At 39.9% G+C, this 22,130-nt stretch overlaps 1 protein-coding gene across 2 annotated transcripts in view; it reads right to left on the bottom strand.

Moving 5' to 3' along the window:
- Positions 1-14,542: 14,542 nt before the first annotated feature.
- Positions 14,543-22,130, bottom strand: part of RAPGEF4 (Rap guanine nucleotide exchange factor (GEF) 4) — a 227,305-nt gene continuing 219,717 nt past the window's right edge. For both annotated transcript variants that reach the window (XM_005857587.2, XM_005857588.2), the window contains 2 exons: positions 19,945-19,999; positions 14,543-16,157 (listed from right to left, as the gene is read on the bottom strand). In XM_005857587.2, coding sequence (XP_005857649.1) covers positions 16,030-16,157; positions 19,945-19,999 — 183 coding nt within the window. In that variant the 3' untranslated portion in view covers positions 14,543-16,029. The remainder of the gene's footprint in view (positions 16,158-19,944; positions 20,000-22,130) is intronic.

Genomic DNA, 22,130 nt, shown 5'->3' with positions numbered 1-22,130 from the left:
GGGATGGAGCATTGGCCTGCGGACTCAAGGGTCCCGGGTTCGATTCCGGTCAAGGGCATGTAACTTGGTTGCGGGCACATACCCAGTGGGGGGTGTGCAGGAGGCAGCTGATCGATGTTTCTTTCTCATCTATGTTTCTGACTCTCTATCCCTCTCCCTTCCTCTCTGTAAAAAATCAATAAAATATATATTTTTTTTAAAAAAAAGAACAACCAGTACAAAGGCCCAAGAGCATTGAACAAGTTCAAGGAATAAATCCCTTCAGTATCTGAGTAAAGACATTGCCAGGAAGGAATTGTCTCACGGTTGTACTAATACTAGTAGCAGTAGTAATAATAATAATGATAATAAGAAGAATAATAATTGTGATTGCTAATATCTACTAACTTCTCATATGCCATGCACTCAGCTAAGAGTTTTACACTCGTAGCTGCTCTTCATTATAAACACGCCATTAGAAAACACCCATACATATCGTGTGTCTTCACTAGTCATTCTTTTTGCTTCAGTGTAGTTTTTTTGTTTTGTTCTGTTAACTGATATGCCTGGTCTCTATGTTTTCTTAATTTTGCTTGCCTCCAAAAAGTCTACAACTAAGCAATGTAGTTCCTGTGGTCTGCCTAGAGAGAGGATAGCGGAGCAAAGCAATGACTACTTCCCAGCAGCGGGCCCAGGCCCTCTCAAGAGTGAATTAACTAGTCTGTTATAATCAGAAAACCCTGATCAAATTCTAGAGTCACTTTTGCAGCCATACTTCTCTTGTATTATTTTTTTTCTCAAGTTGAACTTTTTCCAACGAATATTTTTATAAGTTTTTATTTGCTTTTTTTTGGGGGGGGAGGGGCCACCATTGGCTTTTCCCCAACTTTTAGGTTCCTTTGTATTAAACCCCTGTCTGTTTTTTTGGTAACACCTTCCAATGTAGTATCATTTGCAAATTTCATTAACATGCTATTTACTCCCTCTTCCAGATCATTAATAAATGCTATTTCTTATGTATGAAATTTTGTGGTCGAATAGATTTAATTTGCTGTTGTAATTTCAATGCGTGTTTTCTAAAGATACAATGCAGTTAAGAATGGTCTTAACATAGGCTTAAATCCATACCCAGTTTATAGTTATTTTCTTATCATGCCATCTATTTGTGTTCTCTAATCAGCACTGTTGTGAGCTTCATTGAAGCAATAATCTATTGATTTTCTCTTCCCTCTTTTTCAATACAGTCATCATCTTGGCTTTAAATGCACAGCAATAGCAGAGTTAGAATTATTGTTATATTCTAATCCATAGCTATTTATAAAATGAAATTAAGTCTTTTTTTCTCAGTGGATATTCTTTCACTGACATAAGAAATATTCTACATTAAAAATTATTTTGTGATAAAATATTTTATTTTTCTGTGCATGGTCTCAATGTTTTAAATAGAAATAGATCTTTTTAATATTTATGTTAAATAAATTATATCTATCTATCTATCTATCTATATATATATATATATATCTTAGGGGTGTGTATGTATTTTCTTTTCTAATAAAAATCTGCTCATGGACTCCCTGACTCCTAGAGAATCTGAGGTGACATTGTTTTGACTTGTACACTTGTACATGCCACCCTCAAGTCAGAGAGTGAGGCTCATTAAGCCTTTGCTTCACTTAATGTCACACATTTATTGGGCCTATATATATATCTTAGGGGTGTGTATGTATTTTCTTTTCTAATAAAAATCTGCTCATGGACTCCCTGACTCCTAGAGAATCTGAGGTGACATTGTTTTTAATAATAGACTTGTACATGCCACCCTCAAGTCAGAGAGTGAGGCTCATTAAGCCTTTGCTTCACTTAATGTCACACATCATCCTACTTATTGGGCCTCTATAGAGCCAGTTTTCAGTTTTAGTGAAATGAGGCTCCTTACATGCCTCATTTCAGTGCTTATGTTCCCATATTGCAATTTTAAATCATTATGCATGAGGTTAGTCTTCATGTTTCTACATAACATTTCCTGGAACTATTTTCTTTCCCCTCACCAATAATACCTCTCTCTTCTTCCCTCCCTAAATTGTTAACTGAGGATAAGCCCATGATATTCTTTTCTTTTCCACATTGAAAAATTTATTTAACCTCTAAATCTCAGTTTCCCAATCTGTGAGTTGTCCCTCATAACTTACCTATCAATCTCAGAGGTTTGTGGTCGACTTCAAGTGAGATAATTTGTGTAAAAGTGTTTTATAAGTGATATAAAAGCAAATAACTGGTATTGTTTTTATTGAAACATAGTAAAGGCAAATACAGAATATTGTTTTCATTGAGATATAAAACCTGTATTTCCAGAAGATTTTTCTATGTTGAACTTTCAGTAAATGTCCATTTTTATGGCAAAAGACATGCTATCCTTTCAGAATTGGTTTTCAATGCAATTGAGTGCTATATCTAAGATTTGAAAATATCTGCATTTTAGAATTTCTCTAACTAAACAACAAACAACTTCATATCCTATATTCATAAATAACTCCACAGTAGACCTCGGAGTTAAAAAATATAAGAAAAAACCCCCACACCAAACAAGTAATATTCATTTTCTTATGGGAAACTCTTTTTCATTCTCTTTTCTTAGCAATTGAGTGCTATATCTAAGATTTGAAAATATCTGCATTTTAGAATTTCTCTAACTAAACAACAAACAACTTCATATCCTATATTCATAAATAACTCCACAGTAGACCTCGGAGTTAAAAAAGATAAGAAAAAACCCCCACACCAAACAAGTAATATTCATTTTCTTATGGGAAACTCTTTTTCATTCTTTTTTCTTTTGAAGTTTTAAAGAGCTGACCTTTGCTCAAAAACATCAATTGGGTTATTTATTAATTTATTTTTTTCATCCAGGGCAACTGGTCTTATGTAAATGTTTGGAAATTCTACGAGAGCTGATTCTTGAAGAGGACACTTTACTGGTTCCTCTTCTCACTAATTCATCCTCCTGACATTCCATTCTTTTCATTACCCATCATGCTTAATGATACATCTCTATATCCTTCCCCTACTTTGACCTTTTTCTTTAGAAATGGTCTTAATCTCCAAAAATGATATAGTGGGGGGTTTTCTCCCCTTGGAGACTGAAAAATCAAACACTCGTAGGTGCATGAGAGGAAGTATTTCAATGGAAGGAGTGTACTATTATAGTGATATACACATAGTACATTGTGGAAAGTTGCTATGAACTGAGTCATGGCCCCCTAAATTCATTGGCTCTATAAGCCCAATGTGACTGTATTTGGAGGTAGGGCTTTGAGGAGGTAATTAAGATTAAATTAGGTCATAGGGTGGGGTTCTTCTCTTATAGCATTAGTCCTTCTCTCAGACTTCCAGCCTCCGGAACTGTGAGAAAATACGTTTATGTTGTTAAGCCAACCGGTCTATGCTATTTTGTTATGGCAGCCTGAACTGACAAATACAGAAGTACTTCAAAGGAAGAAATGCTCTATCAGAGTGAAGTAGAGACTAGAGATAATTATGGAGTGTGTTTATGTCACTATAATCCCCTCCGCCCAGACACATATGCAATACAAACTCATTTTTGCTCAATTATTTAAATGTCTTTATCAAAATTATCCTCACCACCAGATATCAGGAAAAAGTAGACGAGTTGAAATAGCTAGATAATGGTCTTAGTGTTTCAATTCATTAATATAAAGCAAACCTTGCCAAATTTTTGTGGCATATATTTTAAAATAATTGTAAGTCAGATTTGCAAAATCCTACTGAATTATTTCAGTTGAATAATAAAAATTCGACCTTACTTAGCCATCCTTGGCCTGTCTAGATAACCAGTTTTTCTGGATCATTTTGCCCTGCACGTTAATTGCATAAACCTCTCTAACAAGTTTCAGTGGGTTAGATTACACAGCTTGATATCTATGCCCAACATCCCCAACCTCTGAGGAAGCTGCATTTGATATTTCTCTAAATAGATGTCTTCCAGATTTTTCTGGTCTTGGAAGATGTGGATGCAGCAAGTTTTAGTGTTGCTATCCTGTTATAGAATGAAGCTTGTAGGTATTCTTGAAGTTTTAGGCCTGATATACCAGTCTTGTCTCCCAACGTGTATGAAGATGGCAACCAACTCAAGCTCTCACCCTTTCCCAAGCAAGTCACTTGTTAAGTTGATGGGTCCCTAGGGTCAAATGTTAATGAGGACTTTAAAATGTCTAAAACTCAAAGATTAAAGCTTTCAATGCAATATAGCATAGGGACTAAGAACATGAGCTTTGGCTGTAGATAGACCTGGTGCTTATGAGCTGTGTGACCTTGGGTATTTTACTCAGCTTCTCTGAGCCTCAGTTTCTCCATCTGTAAAATGGGGATCATAATAGAATTTTTGTTTGTATTAAATAAGTTAATGTATAGTGTTTAAATCCGGATCTGGCTCAGAGTCAGTGTTCAGTAATGCTACATATTATTATTGTTATTATTGGTCATATTTCATTTGCTAAATATTTGCTATTATTATTATTATTATTCAGTTAACTGAATTAGTTCTGTTTCCTCTGGAGTCAGTTTTTCTCCTTATTTTCTTCATGGAACTAGTTTTCTCAGATATTTCTGGTGAGCAATAGTTATTGTTTAGATTTAAGAATTGTTTAGAATGAAGAATTATGCTGACTGTTTTGATTGGCTGGCATGGACTTTCTTGGCTGTTGGGAAGTAGATCTTTCTCCTATAGGACACTTCCTTGAATAGGAAGACCCAATAGGAATCTTGAGTACATGGGGAGACAAGCTGACTGGCAGGCTTGCTTTAGGATGCAGTTAGCTTAAATACATATTTTTATGGTTGACTTGGCCATCACAGTAGAATTAGTGCCCTCGTGCTTTGGACTTTTTCTTTTTTGGAAGTTATAACCTTAGATGGCTAATGAAATATGAGCGATAATGCAGGAAGTGACCCAAAAAATGTACTCAGGAAGGGTAGCCCACTGGATAGTTAAGTTAAAGTTTGCTACAACTTGAGAGAGCAGTTATCAAAAAAAGGTAAAGATCAGGAATCAATTAGGAACTGGTAGAAGTCCTTTGACATTATGAAGGGCATTAAAAATATCACTATAGCCTCTGAGGAGTTGTCAATAATAGCAGGGGAAAAACTCTCCCCTAAATTTTCTGTGACTGTGGGGATTTAAGAGAAAGGAAGAGTGATGTCAATGTGTGCTCTGGGGATTCATCTGCACATGGAAAGGTGATGGCTGGGTTAGGCTCCTGTTTCCGCAAATGCACCCCCATGCTGAAAGTGTGCTCAGCCACAGCAGAACTGAGGGAGGCTTTGACGCGTCAGTCTTTCCTTCTTTCTTTCCTCACTAGTCTCTGAAGCAAAAAGTAAGAGAGAGATTTACTTTCCCTGATGTGACTTATGTACCCACCCCACCCATAGGAGGCAGAAGGAGCTGTAGCCAAATTTGGTTTCAAATAAGACTATGTTTCCTATGTTCTGTCATAACAATTTTTATTTTATTTTTTTGGTCATTTATACTCCCCTTCTAAAGAGAATGATCCTGGTAACAGGATGGTCTTCTGTTTGCTCAGGACAAACAATATCTTCAGCCACAGGCAGACTGGAGATTTTCAAGTTGGGAGGTAGAGCTATGAAAAAAATTAAGCTGATTTGGATAAACAAGAAAATAAGAAAACCTCAAGGGTGATCTGTAAAGTGGAGAGATGGGGAGAATTGGGAATAGAAAGAGGAGACCTTATGATTGGCAGCAAAGTAAAGAGATTTGGAAAACAAGGTATGTCCAATGAGGGTTTTCTAAAGGGGTACATGAGGTTCCATAATGAACCCCCCTTAGTCATCATTTCTACAAAATGTTGAGTACATCTACATAATTCAATAACGCTCTGATTTTAGTGGAGTCAATTTTAAATGAAACAAGGCATAGCGAATAATATGAAACCAACCACCCAGCTTAAGAGATAAAGCATTTTAAATACAATGGGAACCCTTCCTGAATATGAGTGGTTTCTGTGTGATGAATGCAGAACAATGTTATGTCCTGTAATAATGAAGACTTCCCATGGCATATGTATGATATATAGAATATTTATGAAGGGATACACACACACCCCACTTGTGTTTTAAAAACAAAACTTTGAAAATACACCCACATCTCTTATCTAAACATCACTTAGAATATTTTGGAGAAATTAATCTAAAACTTTGGTTCCTGAACTTTTTTCTGTTATGTTTAGTTGTGGCATCAAAAGCTTGGTTAATCAGTGCTCTTGGGGACAGAAAGAGAGACAGACAAGTGTAGCCTCATAATTAACAACATGTTTTAGAATTAGATGTACTCAGGTTGGAACCCCAACTCTACTACAATCTAAGCATGTGACCTTGAGCAACATAATTTCTCCAGTTGTTTCCTCATCGGTAAATAGTGAAACTATTCATCTCTTAGGTATTTAGATTAAATACTGTGTATTTGTATTGGATACATAGTAGGTGTTCAATAAATGGTAGGTGAAATGACAGGTGAAAAGCATTGATGATTAAACCAAAATATCCCAGAAAATTCTCTTTCTAAGTCAACATTCAGAAAACTTTTGTATTTAAAACACTGTATTCTTTAGTGACCTTGCTTTTCTTCCAATTTTAAATAGAAGTACATTTCCTCTTCCCCCGCCACCAGCAGTCATCTTCTCTTTATGCTCAAAAGATTTCCATGCCCTGTGTTAACATCTTTATTCAGTTGCTTCAAAGATTTTTTTTCTAATGCATAAGTGAACTCTGCACATTAAGCCTATAGTACAACTGCATATCTCAGTTATTCCCATAATCCCCCCACCTGCAACTGTTTCAATGTTGACTTAGTGTTATTCATTTGCTTGTGTTGTTATTGAAAAGGAATTCTTAATTAAAATGGCCCAGCGTCACCTGGTTCACATAGAGTGCCACAGGCAATAATCCCTAATGTAATAGACACTTTGACTCATACCTTCATTTTAATTTCTGAAGCCAGAAGTAAAATGGATTTTATAATGGCCTGTGAGCATCAGGTGAGAGGAGATTAGAGCTAGTAATGAAGAGACATCTCACAACAGTGCTTACTTGTTTCTAGGCTCTACCGACTGCACGTGTAAGTGAACACCCAGGGTAAGTGAAAACTCAACTTCTAGTGAGACCCGTGGATGTATGACTTGTGTTACACTTTGGTTTAATTTCTGATCTACTCTTTCATATATGAACATTTTATTTGTTGGTAAGAAGCATGGCTCTTTTATTCTATTTTTACTTCTCCTCTCTCTTCATTCAGTAACTTGAAATGTTTTCTATTTCACTGTAAATAACTTTTAAATTGGGTCTCAACAAGATAATGGTATCCTGTTTCAGTTATTTGCAGCAAACACTTTGCAAAATTGGTGTAAATTTGGGGTGGAAAGGATGAGGGTAAAGGACAGGCCTCTTGAACTGCTCCTTCATTCCAAATAAATTTCAATGATTCAAATCCACCATATGTTTCTTTCCTTCTCCATCCTTTCATAATTTTTTTGGCCAGAGACTCTCGGGCATCCTTGAATGTTCTAATGTACTCTTCACTGTGGCCTCTCATAGAAGATATTGATATATCTGGCTCACCAAGCACTGAGTATGCTCGGCACCTTAACTTATTGAATCCTCACACAGCCTTTGGGACGGAGGTAGTGTGATTCCCATCAGCAGATGTGTTAATGGAAACTCAGAGGTGAAGTACACTGGCCAGTGTTGACAGCTGAGGGCTACCACACACATTGGTGCAGGTTGTGTACCACTGTGTACACACACGAGGAAGCCTGGTTGAGGGGGAGCCCTCCAGGGGGGCAGTGCCAGCTGGAGGGAAGGGTTGCCTTTTTCCTAACACACATGAAGGTCCTGTACAGACTGGGGTGTCCCTGATCAAGTCCTACCTAGATCTGTCTGATCTTAAAGCTCATTATCTTTCTGCCAATCCATGTTACTTCCTCAAGTGCTACTCGATTCACTATGGAGAAGCATTTCAAACACCTGGTAATACCAGGGACCCCCAACTCTCCCCAAACAAGAGCAGCGTACCTTACAGTCACTCACGTTTTGTGCTACTGTCACTCTTAGACTGTTTGCAAACGTGGCAGCACTTTTCCTTTCCCTGAATACATAGTTACTCTCCCCAAACAAGAGCAGCGTACCTTACAGTCACTGGAGAATCCCCTTCTGCTTGAGGAAGTCCAACCATCTTTTGTGCTACTGTCACTCTTAGATTGTTTGCAAACGTGGCAGTACTTTTCCTTTCCCTGAATACATAGTCTTGGTCACGTGACGCTGAAGCTCTGCACATCAAGAGACACAATGATTTCTCCACCCTTTGAATCTTGGCTGGCCTCTTCACCCACTTTGGCCAGCAGAGTGCTGCTGAGGCGATGGCACATCTGCTCTGAGCCTGGGCCTTCAAGGGCTCCTTCCCTGTGAAACCTTCACAGCCCACAAGTGAGAAAGCCTAAGCTAGCTGCTGGGAGATGAAAGACATGTGGAGCAGAGATGGACCATTCCACCCTCTCCCCGCTGACTGCAGATACACGGCTGAGCCCAGCCCTGATCCACCAAGGCTGGCCCTTCCACCCTCTCCCCGCTGACTGCAGATACACGGCTGAGGCTGAGCCCAGCCCTGATCCACCAAGGCTGGCCCCGATTAGCGGCATCATTTTCTGTGCTGACTTGGAGGGTGTTTTTGGATGGGATTAACATTTAAATTGGTGAAGTTTGAGTGAGCAGATTGCCCTATGGCAGTGGTTGGCAAACTCATTAGTCAACAGAGCCAAATATCAACAGTACAACGATTGAAATTTCTTTTGAGAGCCAAATTTTTTAAACTTAAACTATATAGGTAGGTACATTGTTATTAACTTAATTAGGGTACTCCTAAGGCTTAGGAAGAGCCACACTCAAGGGGCCAAAGAGCCGCATGTGGCTCGCGAGCCGCAGTTTGCCGACCACGGCTCGATGGTATTGGGAGGGCCTCATCAAATCAGTTGAGGACTTGAATAGAACAAAAAGACAGACTTCCTCAAGCAGAAGGGGATTCTCCAGCAGACCTTTTTGGAGGTCATCTGCACCATCCACTTTCCTGTGTCTCCAACCTGCTGGTCTCCACTGCAGATTTGGGGCCTTTCAGCCCCTATAAATAACACATACATATTCTATCGTGCTGTCTAACACACACAGCCACCGACACGCTTACTGGTATGGTTTATCCAACCATCTTTTCTGCATACTTCTCAAGCTGCTGCTCCTGGGCAGGTGCCGGACCTGTCTATCCCCAGCGCTGCTGTGTCTACTCACCTTGAGCCCTTCTCCTCACTGGGGAGACTGAACCATTAGGATCTGTCCCTCTGCCTTTGAAGTTTAGGACTCGCGCTGGAACCATCCATTCTCCTCCATTCCTGCCAGGTCCATGTTGTTATCACACCAGACACTTGTCACACGCCTCCAGGTAAGTGGATGGGCACCTCACGAGGATCTTTCAAGCCACCTTTATTCTCAGGGGCTGCAAAAACCTGTTTTAGAGACTTTTATGCCAACTTTTGCTCCAATTATTCTCGTGTTGGTCCTCCTATTGGGGAATCCCACTCCTCTTGAATCTCCCTGCCTAGGGAGGGTGTGAGCCCTTCCTGCAAGTGCTGGGGGAAGGAGACTATTGCGAATTGGGCGCCTCTCAGATATCCTGGCCCCAGTCTCTCCTTAGTCCTCAAGTCTGTAGGTGCTCCCAGGTCAGCAGCCACGAGCCTGTGCTCACTTCCCTTTATAGCACAGCTTTGGCCCCAATCTTTCCAAATTTAAGTTGCTCAAGAACAAAAGATTCTGGCTTCCTGTTGCATCATCCTTGACCTTCCCTAACTGCTGGATAAGCACAGGCAAAGGAGCCGAAGCAAGGCGAGGCAGGCACTTTGCCATTCCCACGCCACCGTTCTCTTGGGATTAGTAACATTTCCTCCGGGGCTCCCACCCGTAAGTCTCCGGCAGCAGGCAACAGTAGTTTGATACCCACAGAGCAGCCAGGACAGACCAAGATTCTGGGGCTGTGACTGCCTGGTGAGCTATCATGACTTACAAGAGGGCACAGTGACAAAAGAAAACTTTCTGCTCCATGCTTGAATGTCTACTCACTGAGCCTGGGCCCCTAGTTGCTGCTTTCCCCAGCAGCCATGCCATACATTGGCACCCTGTCTCCAAGGAGACAAGTAAGCATGGTCTATGTCAGTGATGGCGAACCTATGACACGTGTGTCAGAGGTGACACGCATGTCAGAGGTGACACGCGGACTCATTTTTTTGGTTGATTTTTCTTTGTTAAATGGCATTTAAATATATAAAATAAATATCAAAAATATAAATCTTTGTTTTACTATGGTTGCAAAGATAAAAAAATTTCTATATGTGACACGGCACCAGAGTTAAGTTAGGGTTTTTCAAAATGCTGACACGCCGAGCTCAAAAGGTTCGCCATCACTGGTCTATGTCATATGTAGTCCATAAAATGGTGTAGCAACTGTGAAAGACAGTATGGCAGTCCCTCCAAAAATCAGACATAGAATTACCATAAGATTCGGCAATTCCACTTCTAGATACATATCCAAAGAATTGAAAGCTGGGACTTGAATAGGTATCTGTACACCCAGGTTCACAATGCCAAAGCTGGAAACAAACAGTGGATGAACAGATAAACAAAATGTGGTATATGCATGAAAGCAATACATTTTCAACTTAAAAAGGAAGAAAATTCTGACACATGCAAAATGTGGATAAACCTTAAAAACATTATGTAGCACTGGCCAGTTTTACAGTGATGGCGAACCTATGACACATGTTAAAAAACACACACCAAACGAAGTGAAACAAAGGGACAAATATTGTAAGATATCACTTATATGAGGTAACCTCTAAATTCTAGAGATAGAAAGTAGAATTGCGGTTCCCCGGGGGCTGGGGGAAGCGGAAGTGGGAGACACTGTGTAACAGAAAGTTGAAGATGAAAAATTGTGGAAAGGGAGAGTGGTGATGGTTGCACAACGGTGTGATTACACTTTATGCCACTGGATTATACACTCAAAGAATGGTTAAAATGGTCAATATTAAGTTAAGCGTATTTTACTATAACAAAACATTTTAAAGTGGCACAGCATGGACTAAGTCGGGAGGAGAGATGGTGTTTGATTCTATGTATCTGGATCCACCACTTTTAGTATTTTAGTATGTTTTTTAATAGTTGCCACTATCCACAATTTTCTCTGTCCGACCTTTAAGCCTGCATAATAAAGGAATTAAGTAATTAGGGATGACACCATGAGTCATCTGCTGGGTGGTGTCATGAAGCAGTGGCCTTCGTAGGGATGCTTGGTGCAGCATGGGGAACAGAGCCAGTTGTATCATATTAACTATGGACCGTGACAGAGGGCTACTAGTCTTATTGTGATGATCACTTTGTAAGGTATATAAAAATGTTGAATCACTATGGTGTAGCCCTGAAACTAATAAAATATTGTATGGCAACTATAATTAAAAGTAAACATTTTTTAAATGCACCATTTAAAAAAAGCAGAAAAACAAAACAAAAATAAAGCAATGACCTTGCTCTCCAAGGGCCACCATTATAAATGCAACCCCCTGCCCCCAGCACAGCTCTTGGGGAAAAGAGGAAGCTCTTTACAAAGGTCTGGGAGATGTTGCCTGCTCTGAGCCAGCCTTTGGTCTCCGGCACAGCTTGGAGCATGCTCACCCAGCTCGCTCTGCTCTGCCACCGTGAACTTCACACCGTCAAGGGTATTTCCTCTTAGAACACGTTCTCCTCCGCCCTCTGCTGAGTGAGCATTTTCATCCTTCAGAGTTCAGGTCAAATGTCACTTCCACAGGAAACATTTCCTCACCTCAGATCAGGTTCAATTCCCTGGTTACATATTGTCACAACACCATATCCTTCCTTGGAAATGGTTTTATATTTTTTTGTTTGATTATTTGATTCATCTTCTGTCTCTTCCACAGGATGATAAGCTCCAGAAGAACAGGAACCCTCTAGTTTTTCTCACCATTGAATCCTGAGCTCAAAGAGGGTCTGGCATTCAGTAAGCTCCTTAACCAGTATTTGCTAATGAGTGAATGAATGAATGAATAGAAAGCTAACAAACAATAATTAAGTTAAAGGTTCTTCTCCTTTATAAGGCAGGGGATGCTGTGACAGGCTCATCTAACAGCACACTCTATGTGTAGGACACATAGAGAAAATTAAGATTATTCTGAAAAGAAAAAACATTTTTAGATTAGTAGTAAAAAAAAAAATAAATAGCTATTGAAGGTAAGGGTTCATTTTTAACATACTGCATATTCTATGCTGATTTTAGGAAATTATAAGCACAATTTGAAACCAGAATGACACTTCTTTGAATTTTCTCACACTGTTAGTCATTGATCTGCATTCATATTTCAGAGGAAATGCCATTGAATTCAGAAGAAGTCTATTTAACCTGCACGGTATTCAAAAATTGCTGGAACAGCTTAACTCCTGTGCTCTGTACCAGTGACCTCGCTAAGCAGGTGTGTTAAACGCTTAAATGTATAATTTCCTACGGGCGCTTTTGGTAAAAACATGCTTTCTTCTTTTCCATGTCTTCTGCAAACCTCATTATCTTTCTGGTGACCCTTTGGGCACCTCATTTTCTTCTGGCTTGTTTGCAAGGTTGAAAATATTAACTGCAGCTCCTGCTTCCGGAAGGGTTGCTTGGCTACTACTCTGTTTTTAGAATGTGAATGCTTGTGCTTAGCCATCACTACCCTGAATAATAGAGTTTAATACATTTTCAAAGAAGTGAGACATAATTAAAAAATCTCCTACTTTTTTTAAGTACAGCAATAGTTATTCTCATTTGGAAGACCCAGGGGACTATACGTGGAAGAATACGTATTAATTTTGGATAATGTGGAAACTAAATTGAAATAAGATCATAAGGGGTCAGTCACCATGGACTTGGAGGAAAGGAGTTGTCAGACATTGGATATCAGTTTTAAGCATGGTAGGAGTAACTAAGAACAAAACAAGAGTAAGGATGCCCAAGGGATTGGCTTTTGGCATTATTTGTCATCTTTAAAAATAATCTAGAAAAGGGAAAAAAAGGTAAGTGGAAACCTTACAGCTGGTGTTGAGGTCTATGAGACAGTGAAATGCTGAACAATAATTTCAAGAAAATTTACTCAATGACTTTCATTTTTTCTCTAGTAAATTCCAAGCATTGTGCACCACTCTGGTATGACGCATAACACTGCATGCAACAAAATCCCTCCCCAAAGAACCTCCCTCGAACTGCTATGTGATTGACACAGAAAGGCATTTGCCTGTTGTAGCATTTCTCAAAGTGGGCTTGACTGTGGGCTGGTAAAAAGGATTACAACAGGACTTCTCAGAGCCTTTACTATGTTAATGAATATTAAGAATCATTTCTAAGAATGGGGTATATTACACAGTGGTTCCCAGGTTGATTTGAAGATACCATTTGGTTATGCTTTTTGTTTTGCAGTTGTGTGTCTGCTTTTGGATTTAAAAAAAGCATGTGAGCCCTAACTGGTTTGGCTCAGGGGATAGAGCATCGGCCTGCAGACTTAAAGGTCCCAGGTTCTATTCCGGTCAGGGGCATGTACCTCGGGCACATCCCCAGTGGGAAGTGTGCAGGAGGCAGCTGATCGATGTTTCTCTCTCATCGATGTTTCTAACTCTCTATCCCTCTCCCTTCCTCTCTGTAAAAAAATCAATAAAATATATTTTAAAAAAAACTAAATAAAAAATTAAACATGCCCTTTCACTCTTCTTTAAAAAAAAAAAGCATGTGAACTTGTGAAATTAGTATAGCTTGGAACATACTCTGGCAAATGTTGATATTAAAAAATAGAGACATGTGCTAGCAGTTGAAAGTTTAAGAGGAGTATCAGATTATGTAAAATTAAATTTGTGAAGGATGTATAGTCTCAAACACTGATCACAAATAAACTGCTTTGTTGTACCCCAGAGTACTGCCTGGTTCCTGACATAGCCACTGATTCTAGCTGATTGACATGTATCTGCCCCAGGGCACTTTAAGTTGGGCTGTAGTAATTTTTTTTAATACAATAGACTTTTCATTTTACTTTGTAAATATTGAAGTGTGTAATTAAAGCCAATAAAACATGGGTTTGAAAAAAAAATAGAGACATCTGGAATTTAGAGAATTTTGGAAAATTTCTTAATCAAATATTTACTAAGTGCTTAAACCACTGAGAAATGGTAGGAGGCTCTTTAAGAGGCATTTCTAAAACTCAGTGCCCCTTCATACCAGCAGTATTCCTAATAGCCCCAAAGTGGAAACAGCCCAAGTGTCCACTGACTAATGGACAAATAGCATGTGGTATATCGGTACAATGGAATATTGTTCAGCCATAAAAAATAATGAAGTAATTATACATGCAATAACATGTGTGAACTTGAAAACGTTATGCTTAGTAAAAGAAATCAGACACAAAACGCTACACATATGATTCCATTTATTTAAAAAAATGTCCAAAATAGGTAAATCCATATAGACAAAAAGCAAATTAGTGGTTTCCAGAGACTGGGAAGAGAGGAGAATAAGGAGTGACCACTAATGGGTATGTGTTTCTTTTAGGAATAAAGAGAATGTTTTGGAGTTATAATGGGATGATGGTTGAACAATCCTGTGAATATACCAAACACCACTGAATTGTACCCATTAAAAGTGTGACTTTTATAGTATGTGAATTTTATTTGAATTTTAAAATTCAGGACCCCACTATACCAAATAATTACCCCTCCCATATTATAGGAATTGAGAACAGAACCATTTCTTGTCAACAACTGTATTTAATGAAGCCACTAGCTGTTATTTACAGAAGATATACATACATACAATTCCTACACATAAAATGTAGCTTAATTGTGAAAACAGGAAGAAATGTACCCAAAATTACATACTAAATAAAATAAATAAAAAGTAATTATTTGGCACAATATCTATCATGTAGCAAATAAATAACTCTATACCATCAATTGAATGAACTATATACAATCTATTTGAAAGTGCAAAACAATTGCTGAAAATTAAGGTATTTGTAATAACATTTAAATCCAGAAAATATGTATTTTTATCAGTAACAATAATTAGCCAATAGTAAAGATTTTTTTTAATGCCCAGGAAAATATTTTAATTTTGAAAATATTTTTGTGCATATTGTGCTCTTCTGAAATGGTATTATTATTTTTTAAAATCTAAACACTGGAAATTTTAAGAACCTTGGAGTTTCTTAGTGGAATTTTTATGTATGTAATCCTGATTTGAAAGTTTAAAAAAGTTACATTGTAAACATAAATATTATTCTATATCATTCAGAAATTACAGACTGGTCCTCCCTAAATTATATAAAGAGTCATAATGTTTTATAGGAATGTGGTCAGGTTCAATTCCTTCAGAGGTAAGACTATGAAGATGGCAGAATACAAACTATAATTTGGATTTATATTAATTGCTCAACACCTTCCAAAATCCTCATGCTCCAAATCAAGAAGTTGAGTTAAAAAATATGAAACTATACGACCACTGATGTATCCAAATAAACCTCATTTGTAGCACATCTCACCCTGCAAACATTCTTAGAAAAAATGTCAGACTTGATATTTCTCTTGACAGTAGTATTTCTACCAAACTCTTCATGTAGGTCTTATTCTATGCGTCAGCAAAGAAGATGGCATGATTGGAAATGAGATCGGGTGACTACAAACTGGGGATCCCTATGCTAGAGAGTGCAAACTTGATGCAAATAACTTCTTCTCTTGTCATGACGCTGGTAAGCTGAATGCAGCCCTGAGAGGTCTCAGGATGTGTTTTTGCTTGCTTTGTAGCATTCTCTAGTGACAATACGGTCAGTAGTAGCATAAATGCCATTTTTGAAAGACTGTGGACTGGAGGCAAACCATTGTTCTGGGCACTTTAAATGTCTACGGTCGACGAGGCTCTAACCGGTGTGACATCTGTGATAAAGTTCTCTGGTTGTCAATCACATTTAATTGCCGTACATAACTCCGGACATCCTGATGGTTCTTATTAGCTTGAGCTGCGTCAAGATCTGTTGGAAAGAGAATTGAAATTGCACAATGTATGCATGTAAGATACACTTTATTTTCTCCAGCTACTTATTACATTCATCTTACATTGCTGGGCTCCATCAAGACCTTTCAACAATGCCATATTCATTGAAATGTTTCCACTTGGATGGTCCATCTCCTCCCTCTCACCCTTTTCTTCCCTGGAATCACATATTTTGATCATTTTCCTTTGCATCTCATGTTGTAAAAAAAAAAAAAGGCACTAAAAAATAAGTGAAAGCAGCACCTGAGAGTCCCTGGTTATTCATTAAAATTGTTTCCCCAAACCATCTTGCCTTTGTTTCAGACTCTGATCTCTGGCCCCTCTGAATCAGATGCTGACTAATGACAAAAGACAGTTTTCATTAGCTTCTAACAAAAGCACTTAAAACTCGGGCTGATCTGAAGCAAGCCAAGTGAGATTACTATCACCAGTTCTCTTTGTTACTTACATACAATCCTACACAATAAAAGGGTAATATGCAAATTGACCCTAATGGCTGAACGACAGGGAACAATCGGTTGCTATGACACGCACTGACCACCAGGGGGCAGATGATCAATGCAGGAGCTGCCCCCTGGTGGTCAGTGGGCTACCACAGGGGGAGCTCCGCTCAGCCACAATCTGTGCTGATGGCTGCGAGCACAGCGGCAGTGGCAGGAGCCTCTCGCACTTCCTTAGCAGTGGTAAGGATGTCCGACTGTGGCTTAGGCCCGCTCCCCATGGGGCGCAGGCCTAAGCCGTCAGACATCCCCTGAGGGCTCCCGGGCTGCCAGAGGGATGTCTGACTGCCAGCTTAGGCCCAATCCCCTAGGGAGCGGGCCTAAACCAGCAGGTGGACATCCCCCGAGGGGTTCCACACTGCGAGAGGGCACAGGCTGGGACCCCCCGAGTACACTAATTTTCGTGCACCGGGTCTCTAGTATACAACATAACTGCACAGGTTGTCTGTTCTTAGAGTTCTTCATATCCAGAAAAAACAACTCATGGGGTGAAGTCATGCCTTCTGCTAGACCTTTGATCCTCTGATGCAACTTCTGAAATCTCAGTTACTGTTCTATTCTCATTCACTTCCCCAAATATGTGAGCAACAGAGCTATGTGATTGACTGGTTTCCCTAAACCCAGCTGAAAGAAGGATCAAATGCTTCCCACTCTATGCAGGACATAGACATGAGTGAGGAAGGCTGACTTGGACAGTGGTGAACTAGAGACACAGGCCCCTCCAGACCCATCTTCTGCATCTGCACCCTGAGTTGCCAGATCTTCCTATTTTTCTAGAGACATGAGAAATCTGAACGTCTTCCCTGGGAATTCTCTCACTTATGAAACTGTGACATTATCCCATAAAATAAAACGCTAATATGCAAATCAACCGAATGGTGGAATGACTGGCAGAATGACTCATCACTATGATGTGCACTGACCACCACAGGGCAGACACTCAACACAGGAGCTGCCCCCTGGTGCTCAGTGCTCTCCCACAGGGGGAACGCCGCTCCGCCAGAAGCCGGGATCATGGCTGGCAAGCGCAGCTGCAGTGGCCAGAGCCTCTCCCTCCTCGGCTGCAAGCAGGCGGTAAGAAGCAAGGGGTCCTAGACTGTGAGAGCCCTGGACTGTGAGAGGGATGTCTGACTGCTGGGGATCAGGCCTAAGCTGGCAGTCAGACAGCCCCCGAGGGGTCCCGGACTGTGAGAGGGTTCAGGCTGGGCTGAGGGACTTCCCCCGCCCCTCCTTCTGTGCATGAATTTCATGCACCGGGCCTCTAGTTTTAAAATAAAAGGTTAAAAAATGCTTGGTTTAGACCCAACAATTCTGCTGTGGTCCTTGGGCCACCTCTGCCCCATTGATCACTGGTGTGGGGCTCCTATCTAGTAGTGGGACACCAGAAGTGGCCAAGTCAGTGTCTGGACTTCAGACTAGTGTACTCTCTGCCACAGTGCTCGCCTTCTGCAGTTCATGTACTCTTCTCAGATGCTCACGCCACTCCCAAAGACAGTTAGAAGGCCATCTGCCTGAGGGGTGCAGGGGAGTGCTGCAGGTCTGAACAGAAAAGCAGAGAGAAGATACAAAGGCCCCCACTCGCTCTAAGAAGAAACTCATCAGTATAATTATCACATATAAATAATACCACAGTGTTTCGTTTTCTCGCTTCTCATTGGCAGTGTACTCCACATGTACAATATACTGTAATTACATTGTACATATTCCCATAATGTTTATGAATCTATTCCTATACTTTATCTATAGATTGTTGACTTCAGAGCTGAGCAGCTGTTGTTTACCATCAGTTACTGATAACTTTAACAAATGCACTGGAGATATATATATATATTTCCCCCAGAGCTCTAGGAGAAAATGTAGGCAGATGGGGATTTACTTCCCAAGAGGCTTGTGGAACAAAACATATTTTATCATGTTTCTTTGGTTCTTAGACCTCATTGAGAACTTTCTCAAGGCTATGAACCTTCTCATCCACACAAAATTTTACAAATATTTACAATTTCAGGAATTTCCTGGACCCCAGAAGGGCCACAGATTCTAGATTATAAACCCTTGTTGTAGATTGGCACCACTTATATATATCCTCATATTCACTTGTATAACTGCTTTATGACCATGTCTTTATACATAGAGCAAGTTACTAGATGAAGAGCTGTGAGACACTAACTCGCAGAATCCACAGAGGAGTGGCTGACGTGCAAGACTATTCTCACTTAGGAAGGACGAGAAGGCACAACCATTTGAATTAATTTTTTAAAGGCCTACTTGCTCTCCAAGTCGAGATGATTTTTCCTAGATTATTTCTGCTGTACATTGAAAAATTTAGCAATTCTGGCATCCCATGTTAGCAAGCCCTTGCTTTGGCCAGTCTTGTGCTAAGAGCAAAGATAGCGCTGAGGAATAAAACAAGGACTTTTTCGTCTCTTAGCCATAGGTTAATTGGAGGGGAAGGTACTGGTAGCCTCAGTTTATGTCAAGTTATCATGTTGACTTAATGAGCCAAGTGACTTCAAGTGACTCATAGATGAAGCTAGCAAAACCTTGACAGGGGCCACCTTCTCGCTCCCAGCCCACTTCGGGGGAGCCAGAGCCCCAACCCGCACCCGAAGTCCCAGCCCAGAGCAAACAGTAGCACTGGTCTGGCATGCTGAGCCTGTGCTGTGATGCAACTTAATTCCAGTTTCAAACGGCTATTTGTTATTACTAATAGCTTTATAGGAAAGCATTGTGTTGTACTAGTTATTGTGCTACATCTTCAGACTTAAGAAGAGCACCCAACGTTCCCTTGGGAATGCTAGAAATATAACATGAATTCCTGCAATGGAACCTTTTACGAATGTGCTATCCGCATGAATGCATTCTTGCAACACCGCAAGAAATAATAAACATTATCTCTCCCAGCTTAGAAACGACGGAAATGAGTCATCAGGACTTGATGGGAGTGTCTCGCCATCAAGCAGGGAGGAGTCATGAAGAGAGTTGGTCTGAGGCAGGATTCACTGGCAATCATGCCTTAGTTGTCTCTAGCCACACTGGAAAGAGCAAGTTAATTCTCTTTAAGTTCATTCATAAAATAATATTCCTATGGTTATTTTCTGGTTTAACAACTAGAAAATCCTTAAACTCAGGCTCCTATCTCATGGATTTCATGCTCCAAAGTGTCTCTGACAATCAAATATTGTCCAGACTTTTCTCGGATGTCTCCGTAGGCTCACGAAAAAAGGACTCAACCACCATCGATCCATATCGCAACATTGGACTTACTGAAAGCTTGGCTTCTGCAGTATCTCACTGTCCGGGCAGTATTTGCAATCATGCGCTAAAAAGAAAAAAGAAAAAAGACTGAAATGCAAGTAAGCTTAGTGTCTAATCCAGAAAGGAAAACAAACCATTATTTATTTCAGCAATACCTGGGCCCATGAGAAACAGCCTGTTCTGAGATCCGGACCGTCTGGCGGCAACTGGCTGATGTAGAACCTGTTTAAGTACTTGAAAGAGGCACCTACACTCATGCATACAAGGCATTTTTCAAGTGAGGGACACCAGTGGTGTAATTCCACTCGATCGCTTGCCTGTTCCTCAGGACACAAAAAGCAATCTGTGTTTTCCGAGACTCTTACTCCTGAAGACTCACTCTCACCTTCAGGTGGTCACTCTGAATTTGTGGGAGAATTTGTAACTATCCTAGATGTGGAGCCTGTCAAGTTCCTCAAAGTAAAGAGGACTCAGTAATGAGGCATTAGATCATACTGACTGAGCAGTCATAGTCAGAACGTTCTACTGGTACAATTTTCTATACCCTGTATATTACTGACCCTTCTAATTTCCAGCAAAAGTATGTGTTTTAATGTTAATCTCCCTCCCTCCTTCCTTTCTGACTATAACACTAACATATGCACATTTAAAAGAATAAAAAAATACAGAAAATGTTAAGAGCAAAGTAAAAACCACTCAGAATATCACATCACAGAGGAACTTCATTAATATTTTGGTATATTTGTTTCTAATACTTTAAAACTACATATATAACAGCATATTTTTTTTAAAAAAATTGAAGTCATATGTATTTTTAATTTGAATTTTTTCACATGGCACTGTGACTATTTTCGATACTGATTGCATTTTAAAACATTTTTAAAATAAGCAGGTATTCAGTCATATGGATGGATCATAATTTATTTAACCTATGTTATTCTTGTCATTAAGTAACCTTAATTTCTTTGTAAAATTTTGTTGCCATAAAGACTTATTAGGGCCCAGCCGGCATGGCTCAGTGGTTGAGCACCAACCGATGAACTAGGACAGTGATGGTGAACCTTTTGAGCTTGGTGTGTCAGCATTTTGAAAAACCTTAACTTAACTCTGGTGCCGTGTCACATATAGAAATTTTTTTATCTTTGCAACCATAGTAAAACAAAGATTTATATTTTTGATATTTATTTTATATATTTAAATGCCATTTAACAAAGAAAAATCAACCAAAAAAATGAGTTCGCGTGTCACCTCTGACACGCGTGTCATAGGTTCACCATCACTGAACTAGGAGGTCATGCTTCGATTCCCAATTAGGGCATATGCCCCAGTTGCAGGCTCAATTCCCAGTGTGGGGTGAGCAGGAGGCAGCCCATCATTGATTCTCTCTCATCATTGATGTTTCTAGCTCTCTCTCCCTCTCCCTTGCTCTCTGAAACGAATAAAAATATATTTAAAAAAAAGACTTAGTAGGAAATCTTTTGTACTTTACTAAACTTAGTTAAAAACAAGGGAAGAAAGGAGCGGGGGTTGGGGGGGAGGAAGGAATGCAGGGACAGAAACATGAGGGAAAACATCAGTGAGACCTAAGCGCCATTTCTGAGCCCGGATATACATGTGTTGCTCATGGTATTTTCATAGCGGCTGGGACCCCCAGTCTCTGTGTGCTGTCTCAGAACATCTTTGCTGCTCAGACTCCAAAGGGGGGCCTGCAGAGATGGCGGGTGTGTTCTCACACTAGCAGAAAATGGATAAGGTTCCAGCCCAGAAATGAAACTTTCTAATCCCTGAGCGGCTGTATAATGCCATTCCTTGCTGTTTTGTCTCATGTACCCTTGGCTTGCCAAAGTACAGAAAGTGACTTTGAGGAAGCTTATGTAGTGTTTAAAAAAAATGCAACTTATTTGGCAGAACAAGAACTCCTAGAAGAGTCAAAGTTTTATTTTATTTTATTTTATTTTTGTTAATCCTCACCTGAGGTTATTTTTTTCAGTGATTTTTAGAGAGAGTGGAATGGAGAGGGAGAGACAGAGAGAAACATCTATGAGAGAGACACATCAATTGGCTGCCTCTTGCACGCACCCCGATCAGGGCTGGGGAACCTGCAACCAAGGTACATGCCCTTGACTGGAATCAAACCTGGGACACTTCAGTCCGCAGGCCGACGCTCTATCCACTGAGCCAAACCGGTTAGGGCT

The sequence above is a fragment of the Myotis brandtii genome, unplaced genomic scaffold (assembly GCF_000412655.1).
Source record: "Myotis brandtii unplaced genomic scaffold, ASM41265v1 scaffold112, whole genome shotgun sequence".
In the NCBI taxonomy this organism is placed as follows: Eukaryota; Metazoa; Chordata; class Mammalia; order Chiroptera; family Vespertilionidae; genus Myotis; species Myotis brandtii.
Note: the sequence above shows the minus strand (reverse complement) of the source record. Positions and strands in the feature narration are given on the sequence as shown.